General features: G+C 30.8%; 2 protein-coding genes across 2 annotated transcripts in view; one reads left to right on the forward strand and one right to left on the reverse strand.

Moving 5' to 3' along the window:
• The window catches only part of LOC134684384 (xanthine dehydrogenase/oxidase-like), a 45924-nt gene extending 36810 nt beyond the window's left edge, over positions 1 to 9114 (reverse strand). The window contains exons 1-8 of the mRNA XM_063543669.1: positions 8935 to 9114; positions 6731 to 6870; positions 6244 to 6413; positions 5643 to 5785; positions 5312 to 5391; positions 4189 to 4271; positions 3584 to 3779; positions 3001 to 3083 (exon numbers count right to left, since the gene is read on the reverse strand). Coding sequence (XP_063399739.1) covers positions 3001 to 3083; positions 3584 to 3779; positions 4189 to 4271; positions 5312 to 5391; positions 5643 to 5785; positions 6244 to 6413; positions 6731 to 6870; positions 8935 to 9011 — 972 coding nt within the window. The 5' untranslated portion in view covers positions 9012 to 9114. The remainder of the gene's footprint in view (positions 1 to 3000; positions 3084 to 3583; positions 3780 to 4188; positions 4272 to 5311; positions 5392 to 5642; positions 5786 to 6243; positions 6414 to 6730; positions 6871 to 8934) is intronic.
• A 277-nt stretch (positions 9115 to 9391) lies between these two features.
• On the forward strand, positions 9392 to 22856 carry LOC134685312 (uncharacterized protein KIAA0930 homolog). Its single transcript, XM_063544970.1, has 10 exons — positions 9392 to 9532; positions 12219 to 12373; positions 12954 to 13058; positions 13803 to 13880; positions 14600 to 14701; positions 15215 to 15355; positions 16841 to 17050; positions 17751 to 17922; positions 18429 to 18578; positions 19234 to 22856. The coding sequence occupies exons 1-10, from the start codon at positions 9400 to 9402 to the stop codon at positions 19272 to 19274; spliced, it is 1287 nt and encodes a 428-aa protein (XP_063401040.1). The 5' UTR covers positions 9392 to 9399; the 3' UTR covers positions 19275 to 22856.
• Positions 22857 to 24911: the final 2055 nt, after the last annotated feature.

The raw sequence follows: 24911 nt of genomic DNA on the forward strand, positions 1-24911 counted from the left end.
CTGCAGCTCCAATAAGGTAAAATCTAAACCCTCAATCTTGTGTGGTTTCAAAGTGACCGTGAGCACTGAATACACATTTAAAAGGGGAAAGGAATTTCAACCTTTAACACAGGTTTTTCATTATTCATAAAATTGTCAATTTGCTTAAAAGTGACCTAGTGTCCTGAGGCAATATTCATGCAAATGTGACTTTAGGATGAAAGGAGGTAACTTACAGAAGTCCAACTCTATACATCTTGGATTCACTTTGGGGGTAATACCAAACTAGCATCATTCTGGGGACAATGACTCAAAAAAAGAACATGACATATGCTCAGAGCATCAAAGAAAGAAGATCCATCTTGCTACAATACATATATATATACATATTGCTATCAAAACTGGTATTCCACAACAATCAGCTATCTAAGGTCTCAGTTCAGCATGATTTCTATTAATTAAGGGCATACGATACAGTTACAGGGGAGGTAATGACGTTGCTAACATAAAATGTTATTTTCGTGACGTCAAACTGTGACATATCGGGAAAAGATGCATTTTTCGACTGATTTTTATCATTCAAACTGATTTAATTTGAAAACAAGTTCATGGACCCCTATTTTTCAAAACAGCAATTTGTTTCATTTTGCAGGGAGATTATGTGACCGAAATTTTGTAAAACTGTAAATATAGGATTTTTTTTAATTTTGATAAACATGCAGCAAAATATGATGTATTTTCCTCAATTCATTAACATTTGATAAATATGAGTTATTTCTGAATAAACCAGATGCTCCGCAGGGCGTAGCTTTATACGACCGCAGAGGTTGAACCCTGAACGGTTGGGGCAAGTATGGACATAACATTCAAGCTGGATTCCGCTCTAAATTTGGATTGTGATTAAATAGTTGACACAGCATAGGTTTCTGACACAGAATGAATGTATTCAAATGAACTTAAAATTTTTGTTTTCTTCACTATGCTGTTGAATATTAATCCTCTCAAAAAAATGTTTGAAGAAATTTTCTTTTTATTTATGAAATTTCAAATGAGAAAAATTTAACCCAATTTTTTATTCACATCCCCCTTTCCCTTATTCCAAAACTAATTTCAATTAAAATATTCTAATGGAGTTTGCAACAATTACTACTCATTTAAATACATGATGTAAAAAAACTGCTTGTTATCACTGAATGGTTAAGATTATTTAAATTTATCAGTTGGTAGTAAAAAGTGAATATACATTGTATATTGTATATAACAAAGATTTAAGTTGATTCTGGACAAAGAAAGATAACTCCAATTAAAAAAAAATTCTTGCAGATATTTCTTGCTTACTATACTGGACAAAGAAAGATAACTCTTAATTAAAAAAAAAATTGCTATTTCACAATATTGTGAAATTAGATATTTCTTGCCATTGCACAATACTGTGCAATTGAAAAGACTTGCTATTGCACAATACTTAATATAATAATTTTAGATCCTGATTTGGACCAACTTGAAAACTGGGCCCATAATCAAAAATCTAAGTACATGTTTAGATTCAGCATATCAAAGAGGCCCAAGAATTTAATTTTTGTTAAAATCAAACTTAGTTTAATTTTGGACCCTTTGCACTTTAATTTAGACCAATTTTAAAACTGGACCAAAAATTAAGAATCTACATACACAGTTAGATTTGGCATATCAAAGAACCCCAATTATTCAATTTTTGATGAAATCAAACAATGTTTAATTTTGGACCCCGATTTGGGCCAACTTGAAAACTGGGCCAATAATCAAAAATCTAAGTACATTTTTAGATTCAGCATATCAAAGAACCCCAAGGCTTCAATTTTTGTTAAAATCAAACTAAGTTTAATTTTGGACCCTTTGGACCTTAATGTAGACCAATTTGAAAACGGGACCAAAAATTAAGAATCAACATACACAGTTAGATTCGGCATATTAAAGAACCCCAATTATTCAATTTTGATGAAATCAAACAAAGTTTAATTTTGGACCCTTTGGGCCCCTTTTTCCTTAACTGTTGGGACCAAAACTTCCAAAATCAATACCAACCTTCCTTTTATAGTCATAAACCTTGTGTTTAAATTTCATAGATTTCTATTTACTTATACTAACGCTATGGTGCGAAAACCAAGAAAAATGCTTATTTGGGTCCCTTTTTGGCCCCTAATTCCTAAACTGTTGGGACCGAAACTCCCAAAATCAATCCCAACCTTTATTTTGTGGTTATAAACCTTGTGTCAAAATTTCATAGATTTCTATTAACTTAAACTAAAGTTATAGTGCGAAAACCAAGAAAATGCTTATTTGGGCCCTTTTTGGCCCCTAATTCCTAAAATGTTGGGACCAAAACTCCCAAAATCAATACCAGCCTTCCTTTTATGGTCATAAACCTTGTGTTAAAATTTCATAGATTTCTATTCACTTTTACTAAAGTTAGAGTGCGAAAACTAAAAGTATTCGGACGACGACGACGACGACGACGACGACGACGACGACGACGACAACGCCAACGTGATAGCAATATACGACGAAAATTTTTTTAAAATTTGCGGTCGTATAAAAATGCATAATTTTTTAGGATACTTATAAAAAACCCAGAAATTACCGATTATTTAACAAAAAACAATTTGTGTTTATCTTTTATAACATAAAAGTTATGTCTTTCTTTCAAAAAAAAAATTACAGCCACTAATCTGAATTTTGATCAAATATACAAAATTTCTACCTCATTTTAACTCAAAAAGTAGCACATGAAGGTATATTTTTTATAACATATTTGATTTAATCAGTTAAAAATAGCCTATATGCAAATTTTCACGAACTTGTAAATACAGGATCAGAACTGTATCACATGCCCTTAACATGTGGGATATAAATTTTCTTGGATTTTGTTAGTACACAATGTATAAGTACACATTTTCTTTAGGTTTGTAATCAAACTTTTGGAAAATAGCATAACATCAAATGAATCCAGAGAATTCCTCAATGGATAAATATAAAACTTACATCAACACCATACAATTCCTTGATTCCTCTGAGATCTATTAATATGTTAAAATTTGTCAGACCAAGATCTCTGTAATAAACACCTACAACAAATAGCTGACATAGATATCATAGAAAAATATGGGGTTATTTTATTTTTTTTTTCCATCCTTTAAAATATGCTTTGGACTAAAGTATAACGTATGGCTGAGATATCATGAGTACGGTTTGGACTACGGTACAACCTATGACTGAGATATCATGAGTAGTTTTCACTGCCAAACCCAGGAAATATAAGTACGTTTTTTCCTATCTAAATGAAGCTCAAATCAATTTGAAATAGCAAAATAAAATTAGGAAGGCAATAATAACACCTGAATTAAAGTCTAAATGTTGTTCCATTGATTTTTTTAATATGAAAAGTAAAGGTACAGGCAAAAAGTGAAATTTTGCACACACTTACACACAAACACATGAACAAACTACTTTTTTAACACAGTATTTTTGTAATTTTAACTATGATTACCTGGAATGTGTTTTCCCATATTTCAATGAAACTTGAAAATAAATAACTATAATAAAGTTCATATTATGTTATAGATACCTGAGCCAGTATTGCCAAATACAAATCTAACTTTCTTTCCTGGATTGTCTGAAATGATCTTGAATAATTGATCCAAGGTCGTTGGTCTGTACCAGACAGCATCAGCACCAATCACCTGTAGCTGTTGTCCCATGTGGGGATGACATTTACCATGGCAACGCTGACCTGTTTTAGAACAAAACGTCTTTCCTAATTCCTATGAAAAAAAGACAAAAAAGACAAAAGTAGGTTTGTAAATGCTAAAAATGGTTATTGTTAAGTCAATGACCTTATATGTGTTTTATACATTTTTACAACCTTTAATCTTTGCTTGATATTTTGTTCATTGACGATCACATCCTCAGATTATGGGGTTTTAGTGCTATTTAGAATGCATTGTGACGTTACAATTTCCATTGAAAAAGCATGCATAGTACAAATTCATGATGTATGATAACATATGATCAGACGATACCCTATAACCTAATCTAACTATAGACAATATACAACTCAATGCAGTTTAACCTCTGAAAGTCAGGGTTTCTCTGCAGGCATTCCTCCAAGAGTAATTTACAACCATGTTATAGCCCCTGAAACTGGTGATAAACACAAACAATATAACTTACCTCAATATCTGCAGTGCTGGTCTTATTTCTACATGAGGAATCTGTTGCAAATGATTTCATGGCATCTAATATTGGTCTGTAACCTTGAAAAGATAGATCAATAAATGATTTCATGGCATCTTATATTGGTCTGTAACCTTGAAAAGATAGATCAACAAATGATGTCATGGCATCTAATATTGGTCTGTAACCTTAAAAAGATAGATCAAGAAATGATTTCATGGCATCTAATATTGGTCTGTAACCTTGAAAAGATAGATCAACAAATGATTTCATGGCATCTAATATTGGTCTGTAACCTTGAAAAGATAGATCAACAAATGATGTCATGGCATCTAATATTGGTCTGTAACCTTGAAAAGATAGATCAACAAATGATTTCATGGCATCTAATATTGGTCTGTAACCTTGAAAAGATAGATCAACAAAAGATGTCATGGCATCTAATATTGGTCTGTAACCTTAAAAAGATAGATCAAGAAATGATTTCATGGCATCTAATATTGGTCTGTAACCTTGAAAAGATAGATCAACAAATGATTTCATGGCATCTAATATTGGTCTGTAACCTTGAAAAGATAGATCAACAAATGATGTCATGGCATCTAATATTGGTCTGTAACCTTGAAAAGATAGATCAACAAATGATTTCATGGCATCTAATATTGGTCTGTAACCTTGAAAAGATAGATCAACAAAAGATGTCATGGCATCTAATATTGGTCTGTAACCTTAAAAAGATAAATCAACAAATAATTTCATGGCATCTAATATTGGTCTGAAACCTTGAAAAGATAGATCAACAAATGATTTCATGGCATCTAATATTGGTCTGTAACCTTGAAAAGATAGATCAACAAATGATGTCATGGCATCTAATATTGGTCTGTAACCTTGAAAAGATAGATCAACAAATGATTTCATTGCATCTAATATTGGTCTGAAAGCTTGAAAAGATAGATCAACAAATAATTTCATGGCGTCTTATATTGGTCTGTTAGCTTGAAAAGATAGATCTAAATGTGGTGCATCAAAATATTAGCAAATGTATTACTACTCTGCAAATTGCATCATCAAATAACTAAAATATATGTATCTGAATATGTGCATATTTTCTACCTACCTGTACATCTACAAATAACATCATCAAAAGCATCTTCCACCTCTTTCATTGATACTGATCCTTTGTTGAAATCTAGTAAACTAAAAAGCATAACTTTTTCATTACACATGAATAAAAGATCACAAAAACTCTTTTTATAACAACCCTTTCTAGAAGAAATTTAGCTCTGAAGGTTGCAAATTAACCAAATTGAATAATGATTTAAACACTGATAATATATCTTGGTATGAATTCATGTTTTAGTTCCTTTTGTTGAGGACAATGAAAAATTATAAAATATGTCAAAAAGGGAGATAACAAATGGAAGTTGATTTAAAAATATTATACTTACGCATGCATATTCATGACCTGAGCAGGACTACAATATCCACATTGAGAACCATTATACTTTGCCAGTCTTTTTGGTATGACATCATTAACACCTTCTATAGTAGTTATTTCCATCCCATCACACATAAATAATGGACATAGGCACTGTATAAAAAGAAATAATAAATATGTAATCCTATTTGTTCACTTTACCATGATTTGTGAAATAATCTTGTCTCTGACAATCTTTCCAGAACTTAAAATTCTTATTGTGAGACATCAATAAATGTATTTATGAGAAAACATTTCTCTCAGACTAAGCACTCATTGCTATTAACAATATATTCTAAATTGTATGTCTTTTGATGTACCTATATCAAGCATCCATTCATACTAAATCTGCATAAAATTATAAAAAATAATTCTCATAGTTTATATACTGTACATCCAGCAGTGTGTTTGCTTCAAGTGGGTTTTTCTGTGTTCACTAAATTAAGAAGTTCAAAAAATTACAAGAACTTGTTATCTTAACCATGATAATGACATAAAGATAAGAATTACATTCCAACATTTTCATATAGATTTGAAACAAGGCAATTTTACATTGATACATCAGTTCTTACAGAGTTAATTGGATAACTTTTCATGCTATCTGATATAGGTTCATATAATTTAGCCTCCACCATACAAATACCACACCCTCCTTCACGGCACATGACCTTTGTACCAACAGAAATCCTCTCTTTCCTTAGATATGTGTTCAATGAAGTCCATGGTGGATATTCATTTGCAACTTTAATATAAGAAAATAAGTTTTTATATCATTACAGCAAGGTGGATTAATGTAACTCAATTTTGAAGCTAAGGATGTTTCATTTGTTTTTTTCTGTTTTCCAGAGTTAAATAATAGCAGTGAGCATATTTTGAATTATTCAAATATAGAATTTGTGATTTTTATTAGAAATAATAAACTTTCCTGATTTTTTTTTTTAAATTGCCTTATTTCTGTATGTAGATTGTGACATCTATCATAAACATGCTGTGCAATTAAATATTTGAACTTTTTAACTAGCAAGAATTCAACTTTCATACTATTTTATCTTTAAATACCTGTATATTTCTGTCCATTTATGGTTACAGAGATTTCTGAATTAATATCAGACTTCACACGAAACTTGAAAAAATATCCACAACCTTCACAGTTGCCTGCAAAAACTCCATCTTTTGTCTGATCTTTTCCACAAAGATGCCTATTAAAAAAATTCAAACTATTTACCATAACTTTCACACTGCATTATTATTAAATTGAATAATTGCATTTTTTTCTCAAATATTTGTAATTATACTATAGTTGATTCATACACATAACTTCCTTTTTAATATTAATTATCATTTCAAGAAGTTTGTTTATTTATTGTTTCTAAAGACAGAAAAAACTGGTGGTATAATAATTGTGTACAAGAGAGAGAGCTCATACTTGAATTTCAAGATGTAGACAGGATGTAAAACTTTTCTACATTTGCCTTTATAGGAGGGGGATTTAGAGGGAGGCCCTGGGTGTCATTGCAATGTTTAAGAAATGCATGTCCAGACGTCAACCACTATGGATTATGCACTTAACTGGCCCAGAGTCAACAGGTCATTTTCAGCTTCAGTTAGCAACCAAATTAGTTACAATTTTACCCAGATTTGTCAAATATCCTTATCCTGATTTGTGACAGAATGTCTCAATTAAATATCGGTTTTAAATAGGACAAAATTCAACATGATCATTTGTCAAAATCAATTATCGTCTAAACGAAAGTGTACGTTTCATTGTCATGCACCAAAAATTCCTGTTAACATCATTTGACAAGATATTTAACCATTATTCATCGTGTGAAGGTATCCCCATTATGTATGACAATATGACAATATGACAATATGACAATATTTTTATTGGCACAAACGCATTTACAATAAATGGTAATGACCGAATGGATAAACAATTTGCTATACATGGTAGTAAAATACAAACAATTATATATATATGTGAATAAACGATTAAAGGTATAATGAAAATCTATTACAATAGATTACTTCTTGCATTAAAACAATTTGTTACGAAAGAGGAAGATAATTTTAGTGCCTTATAGGATGTATTATTAAGTATGAGATTTATTATATTTTTATCACACAATGTGGTTACACTTTTTCCTGTAATATTAAACATTTTTAATACAAAAGACTCTCTAATACTGAATTAACCGCTACAGAGTAGCAACATGTGCTGTTCATTTTCAATTTCGCCACTTTTACAGATTTCACAAATTCTTTGGTCTCTGGGCATTTTTAAATATCTTCCTCTTTCAATGGCAAGGTTATGAGCACTAACTCTTAATTTACATAATGATGATCGATCTGATCTATTTTTTAAAGCATCAACATAACCTGCCCGTTCATTAATTTTGTAGACACTCTGGAAAAATATTAATTTAGGAGATGCTGAAATATTTGCATGTTGTTCCTGAAAACCCTGATCAGTTAGTCTTTGTTTAATGAAACCAAACAGGGGTTTAATAGTAAGGTTATCATTTGACAAATAAGATAAACCTAAGTTTTGAATAATAATATTTAACTTTTTAACCCATGGGTTGCTTTTTTTTGTAGCATTATATATTTGGTGAACTAAACTTCCTTCTGAAGTGATTAAATGATCCCAGAATTTAATGCTAGATAACATTATCCTATTTTTCAATGGCAGTCTTGCAAGTTCGGAACGACATGCATCATTCGAGGCCTTACAGTGTACTCCCAAGATTTCTTTAATAAATTTTAAATGCAACTTTTCGTAGGCATCACTGTCTTTAAATGTCGAAATAATCCCCCAGATTTCACTACAATAAAGGAGAATAGGGGCTACTAAGGAATCAAAAAGTTTTTCCAGAAGTTTACAAGGGTTATCTAATCCTATTGTTTTCTTTATTTTAAAATACGCTTTCCTAGCTTTTTCCATAAGCGAAGTGATGGCGACATTAAAACTGCCATTATATCTAATATTTATACCCAAGTAACAATAAGTATTAACTGTCTCTAAGGATTTGCCATTATAATTATGTATGACCCACAAATGAGGATTAAGCATTCCAATACCATGGGGCGCAAGACTACTGACTACCATAGTGGAATATATAAATGTTTGCCTTTATGATTAAACAACACAACTATCACAAGAAAAAATGTTTCTTGCAACCAATTTTTTTTTTCTAATTCTAATTTCTTGACAGCTGCAATCAGTAAAATGTTAAGATAGCATTCATGGACATGATGCTTGCCTGGTAGAACACACTGGACATACAATACAATTATCAAGTTCTGAAGATGTTTTTGGATCCATTGTTGGTGATAACATAAGTGTTTTCTATTTCCAACAATTCATATCAGTTGTCATTGCACTTAGAAGATAAGAAATGTGAAAACCATCAGAGCTGCTAGAAAGGGAGCTAAATGTAGTTGATCGTATCACGTGTTATTTTTACTTTACTGTGTCATGTGATGTTTTGAAGACGCTTCCATTATAATTATAGGAGGAAAGGATACTATTATTTTATTCATATATTTGAAGAAATGTCCATTCTCAAGAAATTTGATGGGTTTAAGATTTAAAACAGTACTAAAATTCAAAACAGAAGAATATGTAATCATTTTTTAGAAAAAATAAATAGATTGTCATTTTATTTTACAAAGTTCTCTCCTGTATATTGGAATGACCCATTCGTCGGAAGTAAACAGTATTCAAAATGGCAGACGACGATGAGGAACCAAATCATGGAAATGTGACTAACAGCGAAATGAAACAGAGCAGTTCACTGCAACAAATGCTTGATTCCATAACTAAAGAACGATCAAAGCCAAGTTTTTCCATAAGTGGTGGTAAATGAGTCCCAATTCAATAAAACCGGTGACCTAAGAATCTTTATAGAAACACCCACGCATATACAAGTTACAAAATCTCTTTTAATCAAAAGTAATGGTTGATGATGGGAGTTTTAAACAACTTTGACATACAGATATTACTGTAACTATACATCCTATCGCTAATCCCGGCTGACCCTGCCACTTGAACTTTTGATACATACAATAATCACTTTTCCATTGTGGCGTCAGATATTTTGTTTTCTGACGTTAAAATTTTACATGAACCTGTGTGATATCCAGTAATGGCGAACAAATAGCCTTAAGGGCATATGATACAGTTACAGGGAAGGTAATGACGTTGCTAATGTTATTTGTTATTTTCGTGACGTCAAACTGTGACATATCGGGAAAAGATGCATTTTTTGACTGATTTTTTATCATTCAAACTGATTTAATTTGAAAACGAAATCATGGACCCCTATTTTTCAAAACGGCATTTGGTTTCATTTTGCAGGGAGATTATGTGACCCAAATTTTATAAAACTGTAAATAGAGGATTTTTTTTAATTGTAATAAACATGCAGTAAAAAATTACGTTTTTTACTCAATTCATGAACATTTGATAAATATGAGTCATTTCTGAATAAAAAATGCATATTTTTTAAAGATATTTATAAAATACAGAAATTACCGATTATTTAACAAAAAAACAATTTGTTTTTATCTTTTATAACAAAAAAGTTATGTATTTCTTTCGAAAAAGAAATTACGGCCACAAATCTGAGTTTCGAGCAAATATACAAAATTTTGACATCATTTTACTCAAAAAGTAGCACATGAAGGTATATTTTTTATTACATATTTGATTTAATCAGGTTAAAAATAGCCTATATGCAAATTTTCATGAACTTGTAAATACAGGATCAAAACTGTATCGTATGCCCTTAAGGTGTATACTTTGAGTACATGGCGAAAATGTTCCATACGACCAGGCCAAATTATCTAAGCCGAACTGGCTCTGTGCACTGCCCTTAATATTGTGTCTGTTTTTATCACACACAAAATAGATAAATTAAGCAAATACAATTGGTTTCCCACTTTGATGTATTATTAAATCTTGTGCAGTATGTATAGCTATACAGTCATGTCCTATAACTGTCAAGATTGTGGTTGACTGATTGCCAATGAGACAACTATCAATAAGAGACCAATATTAATTATTGTCAATAAACAACACTCCATTAGCAATGATTAGAGATTAAATATTATATACATGTAAGTGAACTTCAGATCAATATTTATTTTTGAATTTATATTTCTTATTTTTTCATTAGGGAGACTTTTACAGCTACATGTACATTTGTAACTGTATGGTGAGGATTTTGTTCATTGTTGAAGGCAGTATTGTGATTCATAGGTGTTACATCCTCATCCTTTAGTTTCTGGTTGATCATGTTGATATATTTTCTTATAAATAAAAAAGCAGATGTGGTATGATTGCCAATGAGACAACTGTCCACAAGAGACCAAAATGACACAGACATTAACCACTAAAGGTCACCGTACGGCCTTCAACAATGAGCAAAGCCCATACCACATAGTTTGCTATAAAAGGCCCTGATGAGACAATGTAAAACAATTCAAACGTCTTTAACGAGAAAACTAACCGCCTTATTTATATAAAAAAATGAATTTAGTTTTCTCTTTTGCTATTATATTAAAGTAAGGAGATGTGGTGTGCTTGCTAATTAAGGGCATACAATACTGTTTTGATCCTGTATTTAAAAGTTCGTGAAAATTTGCATATAGGCTATTCTTTACCTGAATAAATCAAATATGTAATAAAAAATATACCTTCATGTGCTACTTTTTGAGTAAAATGAGGTCGACATATTGTATATTTGTTCAAAATTCAGATTTGTGGCTGTAATTTCTTTTTCGAAAGAAACACATAACTTTTTTGTTATAGAAGATAAACACAAATTGTTTTTTGTTAATTAATCAGTAATTTCTGTATTTTATAAGTATTCTAAAAAATTATGCATTTTTTAAATCAGCAATACATTTTTGTAACTCATATTTATCAAATTTAAAAAAAATCCTCTATTTACAGTTTTATAAAATTTGGGTCACATAATCTCCCTGCAAAATGAAACAAATTGCTGTTTTGAAAAATAGGGGTCCATGAACTTGTTTTCAAATTAAATCAGTTTGAATGATAAAAATCAGTCGAAAAATGCATCTTTTCCCGATATATCACAGTTTGACATCGCGAAAATAACATTTTACGCCAGCAACGTCATTAACTCCCCTGTAACTGTATTGTATGCTCTTTTAAGACAAATGTTTACCAAAGTTCAAATGACAAAAAAATGAATGAAATGGCTATAACTTTATATAAGCAATTACAGGCAACTGAATGGCCTTCAACAATGTCATTTTGAGAATACAACTGTTTACCACATCTCCTTATTTAAATATTAAAGTTTCAACTTGCACCTTGAAGAAAGTTAACAATCATTAAGAATTTCTTATGAGATGGCTAGTTTAAATATATGTATTGTCAAACATATCTTGACAAATGATTGATGTCTTAGTAATTCAAATCTTCTTTTAAAATGAATCATTGAGAATTCTATCTGACTGTGATTATTGCACTTTCATTTATTTAATTTATTCAGTTACTTATGTTTTATTTTAGATTTTGAGTTGATCACAAACGAGGTATCAAAATTCTGGACTGAACTGTTTTCCAAATATTTCTTAAAGAGTTCTCTTGGAAGTGATGACGGTAGAGATGATATGTTATTTTATATAAGAAAGTCTCCAGATTTGAAAAACAAGTCTTTCTTAAAGGTAAGTAAGATTATTTTATAGATATATATATGTAAACTTTTCCAACATGGTAAACAAAATAGAAGAAAAAACTCAGTGGCGGATCCAGGGGAGGGTTCTGGGGGTTGGAACCCCCCCTTTTTTTTGGACGATCAATGCATTTGAATGGGGACATATAGTTGGAACCCCCTTTGTCCTGGGTTGGGAACCCCCACCCCCTTTTTAAAATGGCTGGATCCTCCCCTGAAACTACACACATTTCAAATAATTGAATCAATTTATTATTTATTTTCAACTGCTTGAATATGCTGGGTAAATGTGCCAATAGACATGATTCCCTAAACAATCAACAATGATCAATATGTTTAACAATATCTTTCAAGCTCAGTTGTCAACTTCAGACTTGATTCATAATTTAAAATCAGACGTAATGATAAATGAGAAGGGAATATTAATATATGTAACTGTCCTGTGATATTTGATATCCTGATATTCAGCATCCATCAGTCAATGTTTGTTGAATTTTGCATTATATGGTGATGTTACAACTTTATATCAAATTTGATTAAAACATTTATATCATAATGGATCATTGTTGCAGCCAGAAATTGAAGTTTACAGAAAAGATTCTAAGCTGAAGCCATCGTTACAAGATGAAAGTGTAGACTGGGAAGAAACAGTTTACCTCAACATAATTTTACACCAGGTAAAACATAACTAAAAATATGTTGCGTGATTGACTTGTTTTAAATAATTCTGCTGTAACCAATTTTAGGGTACATCTTGCAATGAGGTGATAGCTTCTGCCACAATTTGAAGACTTCACTGATGAAGAACAGCAATAATAGTACTGTTCTTTTGATTTGGGTTGCTACGAGTGCATAAAGTACAGTAGTGATTAGTGTTATGCAAAATACTCAATAAATCTGCACCAATATCTTTTCCAACTGCCATTTCCAAAAAAAAAATTCAGACCTTTTCCTTATGTGTATAAACAAAGTTTCGCAAAATTGTACTAGTCCTAATAAAATGTATTTAGTATGTGACATTGGACTAGTGGCTAACAGTGCAGGCTACACTACCAAAAGTTCTTTGCACGACTTTTTATTTTTTGTAAAAGATTTTTTTCCCTAACTAAGATAGTAGAGGGGCATTTATGATGTTTTCTTGTCTGTGCGTTCTTTCATCTGTCTGTTTGTTTTTCCGTCTGTCCCATTTTAGGTTAAAGTTTTTGGTTGTAGTTTTGAATTTGAAATCAACACAACTTGAAACTTAAAACACATGTTTCCTTTGATATGATCTTTCTAATTTTCATGCCAAATAAGAGTTTTTATCCCAATCTACTGTCAATAGAACATAGAAAATGATAGTGCAAGTGGGGCATCCATGAACTATGGACACATTAATGTTTCTTATAATTTGAAATCATGGCATATCATAAAAATTTCAGTTTGAGTACACAATTACATGTGCAGTGTGTACAAGAACTAGTAACAAAGAGTTGCAGATTTTGAAGAAATTTTCACAGGTATGATTTATTGCAATTATCCAAATAATCCTAAAAATGTTTAACCATATACCAGATTGCTATAAGTATGGTTGATGGGTAGTAGTTATATAACAGCAGTTAACTTTTAAGCATGCTATAAATACACTGTTTATACTAAAACCAAAGAAGAATTGGTATGATTACAGATGAAACAACTCTTCACCAGAGACTAAATGACAATGAAGTTAGCAACTATAGGTCACAATAAGTTCATTTTGAAGTATTGATCATGTTTTAAAATGATATCTTGAAGACTTTTTTTTTATAATTCTCAAGTAAAAATCTTATATTTGAGCACCTTATGTCACAGGGTTCTCGCTAAGGTTTTTGAAGGTGAGTCCAGGGACTCGTCATTTTAGGCCATGGCAAGTCCAACAACAAGAAGAAAATATTTAAGTGCAATATAGTGTAATATTTTAGTCTCCATGGCCTAACAGAGCAATGAAATGACATTCAATTAAGATTGCTTTTAAAACTTTTGCTATAAAATGATGATATTTATGTTAAACTGTGTTCAGTTTATACAAAATATTTCAATCTTGATGCATCTGTGGACTCACCAGTTTTGAAAATGGTGAGTCCAGATAGATTTTGGTGAGTCCAGATAGATTTTGGTGAGTCCAGGACTCAAGGACTCGCCTTAGCGAGGACCCTGTTATGAATAAATGAATTATGTTTTTGTAATATTATTATTTCAGCGAGTATATCCCTCACCAAGTAAAAGACAGATGGACAGTAAAGGAACACATGAAGAAATTGCCTATCCTAATATATATTTCACTGTTGATAATTTTGATGATGTGAGTATTTTGTAATGAAAATGGGTGGTGTCCCTTTACTGTTCTGGAGTCCCCCTTTTTCCTAATTGAAAATTTTGCAAATTTGCAGTTTTCACACTCTAACTTTTACAAAATACTATAACTACCAAACACAGATCAAGTTTGAAATGGAAGCCTCAATTTTAATGGACTCATTCTTCTTTTCATTAAATGAGTCACTAGTTCACAGTGGTGAATTTTATGACAAAAAATCTCACCATAGTGATACTGTTACTAATAAAGTGGGCAGAGAAAAGTAATCATCCATATCTCATTATATTAGATATTAGTGTTTTCATAACAATAATAACGCTATATCAAAACTGTTTTGTATGTTCTAAGTTTGAATTAATGCCTCAGAGTGTGAGGGTCTCTCAGACAGATTAAGTTAATTCAAACTTGCTAACCTATTTCATTTTTTTCTGTCCAGTGTATAAGCAACATGTACATGATGCATAACATGTTTTTAATATTGTCTTTTTTTGTATTTTCTAGGCCTTTACAGATATCATTGTAAGGGATAGTGAAATGGTTTGTGTAGAACTAAAAGCTGCTGACAGAACTGGTATTTTTCAAGGAGTTATCTTTCTTGGTTCTATAAGATATGAATCCTTAAAAAAAGTTTATGATGCCAGAGTGAGTATAGTGTACTTATTCCAGTACAATATTACTAAATGAATATAAAATTCAAAAAATATTTTTAAAAAAGAATATGCTATTCTTTGTGAGTCCAAAAAAATATAATGTCTGTTTACGGTTACCCGACCGACCTTATTTTGAGCACCGACCCTAAGCCATTTTATTTCTGTCATAAAGAGAAAAATAAACTGAACTCATGTTAAAAGTGAAGATAGTGTTGCCTGATACATCCAAATGATCATAATCATGAATATGATAGCTGTTTTAAGGAAATTCGCGACTTGTGTGATGAAATAAACATTTTGCTGCCAATTTTTTCCAATCAATATCAAAGGGAAATAATCCAATCATTAAAATGACGGGCAAACTCAGCATATGATCAACTCGGACCATGACACGACGAAACCACAAGCTCAAAATCATGTCACAAAAATAAAATGAAAAAATAAAATGAAAATACCAACCTACCTACCCTATGTTTTTTAAAGCATGTAACCTTAAACAGACATATATTTTGTTTTGGCCTTATTGCATGTGATTTTCACAGTTTTATCATATGGTCCAGTGTTCTCCCAAGGCCGTTTTAGTTCTTTCATATTCAGCACTATTGTATGTGCTATTGGACAGTTGGCAGTGGTATCAAATCAAATATCAGCACTATTGTTTTTCAAATTTACGGTGTTTATTTGTATAATTCCATCATGTGATCTACTGGTTGATTTGTCAAAGATCGTTTTTCCACCTATAGCTTATGCAGTCAAATAATTGAGGCGCCATTTCAATTTTTTCATCAGGTAACACCGTAACAAAGGTTGTATAAAGGAATTATTTCATATTTGTTTTATTATGTTAAGTTTTATTTTACTAATTGATGTCGAATTCGAATTTTTAAATAACTACGTACTGAATACAAAAAAAATCATTGATTTCATCCTTAGACAAAAAATTATAATTGGATGAACAAGAGCAGGATGAGTAAACCTATGTTTATGTTTCTAATGAAATCTCAGTCCAAATATTTTGCTGTTTAGATTTATGTCAACTTCTAATTGATAATAAATTAGTTGTGCAGTCAATGAGCATTACTAGTGTTGTAAATAGCATCACCAACAATCAGTCAGTCCATAACTCATCAGACATTTTCTTTTCCTTCAGGTATTTTGGCCTTTATTTAAATTGACTAACTGTACAATGAGGGGGGATAGGAGGGGTCCTGATCCCGAAATCCCGGGCTTAAAAACACGAAATCCCGAGGTCCCAAATTTGAATAATGTAAATCCCGACGTCCCGAAATTTGAAAAACAAGAATTCCCAGATCCCGAAAGGGTCAATCCCGAAATCCCGAGCTTAAAAACACCTGATCCCAGAGTCCCGATAAAGGTCCTATCCCCCCTCTACAATATAAGGGTCACGAATTTTTGTTTAAATCTCATAAGATAATTTATATACCAGTACATTTGTAAATACTATTTCTTGTTACAGGCAAGCCTTACATCTAAAGTGGTGCAGTCAATGTCCTTAGGCTGGTTGACAAAGTCTCACAAGAGAGTAGAGTTTGTAAGAATGAGAGGACCACATAGTAAAGGCCATGCTGAGATGGCAGTCAGTAGAGTTAAAGGGTCAGGGCCAGAGACACCAGACATTGAAAACTTCCCTGTCAATGATTTTGAAGACTTAGACAGTCAACAAGAGGTAAATTACTTGCAGTTAAAAATTAATTCAGGTACTAGCTGGAATGCATTGTATGTTCTGACAGCAATATTGGAAAGTAATAGAAGATGTGTAAATGCTATTATTGAATAAGGCAGCAAGGCAGCAACCTATCATCATAAACATTTAACTTGTTGCTCAATTCTACATCATTTAGTCTATGGTGGAGAGTTGTCGCTTTGGCGATCATAAAATATTTTTTAAATTTTATATAGTTTAAACATATTTATTTATTTATTTATAGTGGATTGGGAAACTAGTTTTGCAACTTATATCAATCCTTTCTACTTTGTGGGTGTGAGTGCTGCCTTGTAGCGGCATTAGCCTGCTCTTTTTTTAAATCTACAAGGGTGTCTTTAACGTGCAAGAGATATGGCTCTCTCTTAACACGGGCCAGCCCTTCCAATGGACTATCTTCGTTTCCTCAAGACCATACTCTCAAAGTTTTATATAGGAATGATTTACAATCAATTCACATCACCTTATTTTCTATAAGATAAAAGGCATGAAAATTTAGATTTTCTTTTGGCTAAAATATATGAACCTTTTTTGTAGATAAAACATGAAAGTGCTTTTAATATTGCTTTCACTAGGTGGGGTAACAAATGATTGGATTTCATTACTATTTAATTTAGTTTCGCACTGAAAGTATTAATTTTTTACAATACAATGTCTTTAACAGGAAAACCAGTATACACAGAGAAGAATGAGTGATCCAAATGCTTCCTTTGGCTCTCTTGTCAGAGGTGGTATAAGAAGATTAAGTATGAAAAAGTCAAGGTCAGAAGCAGAAAGGATTAATGATGACATGACAGACGGCTTTCATGAAGTAGAGGCTAGTTCTGTACACGATGGTTGGTATATTCAATTCTTTTTATTTTTTGAGTGAAGTATTTAGGGGAGTGACTTCAAGTCATGTAAAAATTAATATTAAGATGCCCCTATAAAGGGTAAATAAAGAAGAGACAAATTGTATCTAAAATTGATTCTATATAGTATATAGTATATACCAGTTTGGATTTCTTAGAATGATATAGCAAGTAATGCTTGAATATTAATAACTGAAAGGTATTTAGAATTGATAAAACAAAACATTTGTACATTCTTTACTATAGATGGCAATCCAATCATTTAGTAAATAAATGATAAAGGAGTCATTGGGAAGTCATGGAGAGATAACTCATGGCTTCAAATTAAAATTGAAACATTGCATTTATCATTCTATACAATGCTTTCACTGAAATTGCCTGCCAGCAAATGTATAAAGTATTAAACCACTTAAAGTTAAATAGAAACTGTAAGATGAAAATTAGATTTTGTTAGATAAATGAACTTTAAAGCAATTAACAACTTCTTTTAGAATTAGAAAATGGTGAAGAAAGTGTTGGATTTATAGGTAGAACATTTGGACAAGCATGGCATTTATTTAAAGAAAGAAAAAGAGCTAATAGTGTGGCATTAAACGCATATCTTACATATGTGACTTTACCTTGGTATCGAATAATAGCTGGTAAGTAAGTCTTTGTTATTAATAAAGAAGTGGTACACATCAAAATCAGTAGCAGGACAAAATTACCAATTTCTGTGATATAAAAAATAAAAGATGAAATTAAAGATGCCACAGAAAAAATGATGATTTGTGATTGGTACCCATTCTTTTTGATAAAAGGTATTTATAATCAATCTATTATATATTTGGTTTCTGATGCAATTGTTGGAAAGTAAAAATGGATAAAAGGAGATGTGGGGAATGAAGGTTAACTTGATGATACAGTAACTCAACAAATACATGTATTAAATGACTGTCAAAAGATGTCCAACAGTAAAATAGTTTTACTGACTTTACAACATGTCAATCTCTTAATCTACCCAGGTCTAGATAGATATAAGAAGATGTGGTATGAATGCCAATAATGAGACAACTCTCCATTCAAGTCGTAATTTGTAGAATTAAACTATTATAGGTCAAAGTACGGTCTTCAATGCAGAGCCTTGGCTCACACAGAACAGCAAGCTATAAAGGGCCCCCAAAATGACTAGTGTTTAACCATTCAAACAGGAAAACCAATGGTCTTATATTATAAACTAGAAATGAACAATATCAACAAACAACCATGAATATGAACATGAATACATATTTATACATGATTTTTTCTATATTTTAGATGTTTTAGATGTACGACAACAGCCAGTTCTAGTGTTCTAACTCTTAGGAACAACAATGTATTATCAATTTCAAGTTGAAAGTTCCATGTCTTTGTAATATGACAGATGATCAGGGATGTTCTACATGACTGCATGTGAGATAAAGTGCCCTGTAAATGACTATGAATGTGTATATTAGATAAGAAGAAAGAATAGGACAACAAAAAACATTGATATGGCAGCTTTATGGTTAGCAGTGCAACACATTTTTTTATAAATAAACAATCAAATTTTTTAAAATTGTGTGAGTTTAAAAAAAAAGATATGGCTGTGTGAAAAAGGTTTGAATCAATATCAAAAATCAAAAGATTTTATTTCCGTGATTTTGAAAGATCTTTTTATGTATAAAATAAGTTTTGAGATTGCTTAAGGTTGTCTGCTCAAAGTTTGAATTACCATTTGCCTAAATCTTCAAATGATGTCTTGAACTGCTAAAGTTTGTATTGGTTTGAGTACATTAACAATGTCCCTTTTGTTATGAGATATTCTGTTGCTATCAAGTTAATCCTTTATATTTTTTGGTTGAAAAAAAGGAAGGGAGTAGGTCCTTTTTCTAGACCCTCTTATTAAATGTATGTTTTTTTTGTATTTTTTTAAAATGATTGGTACATGCAAAACACTGATTACAATGATAGTAAATTCTTTAAAGATTTCAATCGTTTATGTTTTATCTTAGAATAAACTTATTTCTATAATTAATGTGTACAATATAAACAGAGACTTTTTGATATAAAATATAAGGGACCATTTACCATATTTATTTCAAGATGTTGTATTTGTGCAATGCTTTTTATTTGTTGATCTTTGCCCTTCACTGAAATCCAATTGTTGTTTTATGAAGCATTTTATGAGGTACTAGTTTGAAATGTGATTTATATATACATATTTATGGTTTTTTTTTTTTTTTTTTTTTTAATGCATATTAGAAGAAGGTGCTATTGAAATATATCTAGTGCAATGATTTGATAATTTATTTATTATTTAGTAACCTCTCAATACTATTTTTACCTAACAGAATAACTTTATTCAAGGCAGAAAGCTTATTATACAATTGTCTGATTTAATATGGTATTAAAACATGAAAACTGTAAATCCAGATTATTTTAAAGGGAAAATATAGAGTTCCATTGCTTTGATTTAAAAGACAAGATTTAAAAAACTCAACATTTAAAGAAACACCTTAAATTTTATTTGTTTGATTCTGCATGCAATTTAATGCATTTGCAGATTATTTTGGGGCTGAAATTGCATTCAATATTTCATATATAAATATGCTCACTTCTTTCCTTTGTCACTTTTATAACATTGATCTGTTCTATGCCAAAACATTTTTTTATAATCAGGAAAACAAACTCCTTTTTTCCATGTTTGATTTCTATGTGCACGTATGATGGCACGATTTCATTTGTTTTAATAAATGACTGATTTTGGTCAATTGTTAGGTAACACATTCCATATCTTAAACATGACCTGAATTACATGTATGATGTATATTTTCATTTAATGTTGTGTAATTGTACTTCAAATAAATCAACCTACCCATCAATGCTGAGGGGATAGGAGGGGTCCTGATCCCAAAATCCCAGGCTTAAAAACACGAAATTCCGAGGTCCCATATTTAGATAATTTAAATCCTGACATTCCAAATTTCGAAAAAAAGAATTCCCGGTTCCCAACAGGGTCAATCCCGATATCCCGACCTTTAAAATACCCGATCCCAGAGTCCCGATAAAGGTCCTATCCCCCCTCAATGCTGTATCAAAACAAAATTTTGAGACGGGGCCATTCATGTTGCTTTGACACATCTAGTTTGAACTCATACTCCAAAATCTACTAATCAAAATGCTGGATTTCATGTTTCAAGCATGATTTTTCTGCTTCAACACACAAGTTTTATGACTTCAACCTCTTGAAACAACTAAAAAATATATTTTTCTCAAAAACCACTATAAAAAAGCCCTTATGGAATGAATTGGCAATTGTGTCCTATAGAAAATGCTAAGGTTATCACATTTTTAAACACAAAGTAATTTTGTACCTAAATAAGTTTGATATTAGTAGTATTACATTTGCAATTGAATACCAACTCTTGGAAACAGATTATCATATATATTGAAATGTATTCTTTTCCAATTGAAAAATTCTTATGAAATAGCAACAAGAGGACATTTTTTATTTTGAAAATAAGGATAATCATGAAATTTTAAATATTTAACTTTATTTTGTAAATAAAACTTCAAATATTTTTTAGGGTACTGGTTACCATTTTTTTGTCATATTTTGTTTATTTTTAAACAACTATCTATGACTACAAAACTCTTTTTACATCTGTTTTCACTTGCATATCCTGTTTCAGTGATTATGAAATATTCATTGTGTTGTGAGTACATAAAGATTACTTACAGAAAACAGTAGAATGTGTATTAGCCAATAATCTTTTTAAAAGAGTATGCATTGCCTTCTCTCATTACTACTTGATAACAATGTATATTGTATAAATATAGATTACCAGTGCATCAAATGTATTACAATATTTCTTTTGTTGAGACAGTTCAAATTTAAAATGAGAGGCTTCCCAAGCATTTAATTTTAAAGTCAGAATGTGTTAATAGCTGTTGAGAGTAGAGAATTTACATATTGCATTAGACTTGGTGATAGAGTCTGTTTCTCTAAAGGTTTTTAGAAGATATGCAGAAACTTATTCCTTCGTTTCCAATGATCTTAAAAAAAGATGTGTTATTTCTATATTACATTATCAGACATGGTTGCATTTTTCCGTGACTTCAAAATAACAGTAGGAAATTTAAAGAACTGATATCAAACAAAACACATTTATAATAACTAAAGTCTGGTAAAGAATAAATTGTTTAAGAATAATAGAAATATAGATTCCTACACTGCAACAAGTGTATTACAAATTCTCCACTCCAGGCAGTTAAATTTTATAATTTAAAGCGCTAGGTTATAGTGTCGGAATCTGTTTCTCTAATGATTTTTATCCTTCTTTTTCAAAGATTTTCAGAAACTGCTTTATAAACTTCTTTATATTATATGCAACATCATCAGGCATTGTCGCCTTTTTTCATGGCGTCGCAATAGGAAAATTCAGAAGAAAACTAAACATTTAGACGTCATAATCAAATTTTGACTAATCATTTGCCGAGAACAGATTTTTCACTAGTGAGGAGAAATATTTTTCTCAAACCGGTCAGGAAATGTGAAAATAGCACAAAAATGAGAGAAACAAGATTGTACATACCTGCATTCACTAGTCAAATTAAAAAGATAAACAAGGTTATTGTACAAAGTTGTGATAACAAAAACATAATGTAATAACAAATGTCCATAAATCAGATCTCATTTCATTTTAAAAAAAAATATTTATAACAGACATTCCTAACTTTATTAAATGTTTCAGTCACAATTATCATTTTATTTCAGTCATGAGTCATACTTTTTTTTATCGCAGTATCTACATTATGTATTTTGTTGAATTTGTAATGAATTTATGTATATATATATTTATTTATTTATTGTTTTGTTATTTTCATTGTTTTGATCAGATTTTAATATATAAAAAGCATTTTGAAAAAAAAATATTAAACTGAGAAATAATAAAAGTTGTTTTTATCATTCTCTTTAGAGTTTTGTCCATGCTTACACATAATTAGGATATCCCTCGTTAGGTCAATGCCTTTACAAACATGTTATATAAATTTAGGCAGCAGTCCTTTTGCGCCAATTACTGTTTTTATGGGTATCATTTGCGCCAAATTTTGTTTTCCAAAATGTATCAATTGTGCCAATATTCAGAACTCATTTGCGCCAATTTACCTGTACACATATCTACCATAAATATTAATATTCATTTTTATACGACCACAAATTTTGAAAAAATTTTCGTCGTATATTGCTATCACGTTGGCGTCGTGGTCTGCGTCGTCGTCCGAATACTTTTAGTTTTCGCACTCTAACTTTAGTAAAAGTGAATAGAAATCTATGAAATTTTAACACAAGGTTTATGACCATAAAAGGAAGGCTGGTATTGATTTTGGGAGTTTTGGTCCCAACATCTTAGGAATTAGGGGCCAAAAAGGGCCCAAATAAGCATTTTCTTGGTTTTCGCACTATAACTTTAGTTTAAGTTAATAGAAATCTATGAAATTTTGACACAAGGTTTATGACCACAAAAGAAAGGTTGGGATTGATTTTGGGAGTTTTGGTTTCATCAGTTTAGGAATTAGGGGCAAAAAAAGGGCCCAAATAAGCATTATTCTTGGTTTTCGCACAATAACTTTAGTTAAAGTAAATAGAAATCAATGAAATTTAAACACAATGTTTATGACCACAAAAGGAAGGTTGGTATTGATTTTGGGAGTTTCGATCCCAACAGTTTAGGAATTAGGGGCCAAAAAGGGACCCAAATAAGCATTTTTCTTGGTTTTCGCACCATAGCGTTAGTATAAGTAAATAGAAATCTATGAAATTTAAACACAAGGTTTATGACTATAAAAGGAAGGTTGGTATTGATTTTGGGAGTTTTGGTCCCAACAGTTAAGCAAAAAGGGGCCCAAAGGGTCCAAAATTAAACTTTGTTTGATTTCATCAAAATTGAATAATTGGGGTTCTTTAATATGCCGATATCTAACTGTGTATGTAGATTCTTAATTTTTGGTCCCGTTTTTAAATTGGTCTACATTAAGGTGCAAAGGGTCCAAAATTAAACTTAGTTTGATTTTAACAAAAATTGAAACCTTGGGGTTCTTTGATATGCTGAATCTAAAAATGTACTTAGATTTTTGATTATTGGCCCAGTTTTCAAGTTGGCCCAAATCGAGGTCCAAAATTAAACATTGTTTGATTTCAACAAAAATTGAATAATTGGGGTTCTTTGATATGCCAAATCTAACTGTGTATGTAGATTCTTAATTTTTGGTCCAGTTTTAAAATTGGTCTAAATTAAAGTGCAAAGGGTCCAAAATTAAACTAAGTTTGATTTTAACAAAAATTAAATTCTTGGGCCTCTTTGATATGATGAATCTAAACATGTACTTAGATTTTTGATTATGGGCCCAGTTTTCAAGTTGGTCCAAATCAGGATCTAAAATTATTATATTAAGTATTGTGCAATAGCAAGTCTTTTCAATTGCACAGTATTGTGCAATGGCAAGAAATATCTAATTTCACAATATTGTGAAATAGCAAATTTTTTTTTAATTAAGAGTTATCTTTCTTTGTCCAGTATAGTAAGCAAGAAATATCTGCAAGAATTTTTTTTAATTGGAGTTATCTTTCTTTGTCCAGAATCAACTTAAATCTTTGTTATATACAATATACAATGTATATTCACTTTTTACTACCAACTGATAAATTTAAATAATCTTTACCATTCAGTGATAACAAGCAGTTTTTTTACATCTTAATATTTTATGATGTATTTAAATGAGTAGTAATTGTTGCAAACTCCATTAGAATATTTTAATTGAAATTAGTTTTGGAATAAGGGAAAGGGGGATGTGATTAAAAAATTGGGTTCAATTTTTCTCATTTGAAATTTCATAAATAAAAAGAAAATTTCTTCAAACATTTTTTTGAGAGGATTAATATTCAACAGCATAGTGAATTGCTCTAAGAGAAA

The sequence above is a fragment of the Mytilus trossulus genome, chromosome 9 (genome assembly GCF_036588685.1).
Source record: "Mytilus trossulus isolate FHL-02 chromosome 9, PNRI_Mtr1.1.1.hap1, whole genome shotgun sequence".
Taxonomy (NCBI): Eukaryota; Metazoa; Mollusca; class Bivalvia; order Mytilida; family Mytilidae; genus Mytilus; species Mytilus trossulus.

Bases quoted from the DNA above. Each gene is read 5' to 3' on its own strand.
- LOC134685312 (XM_063544970.1), top strand. From the start codon at position 9,400: ATGGCAGACGACGATGAGGAACCAAATCATGGAAATGTGACTAACAGC. The intron at 14,702-15,214 runs GTGAGTATTTTG...TGTATTTTCTAG, and splicing joins CTGTTGATAATTTTGATGAT to GCCTTTACAGATATCATTGT. The intron at 18,579-19,233 runs GTAAGTAAGTCT...TCTATATTTTAG, and splicing joins TTGGTATCGAATAATAGCTG to ATGTTTTAGATGTACGACAA.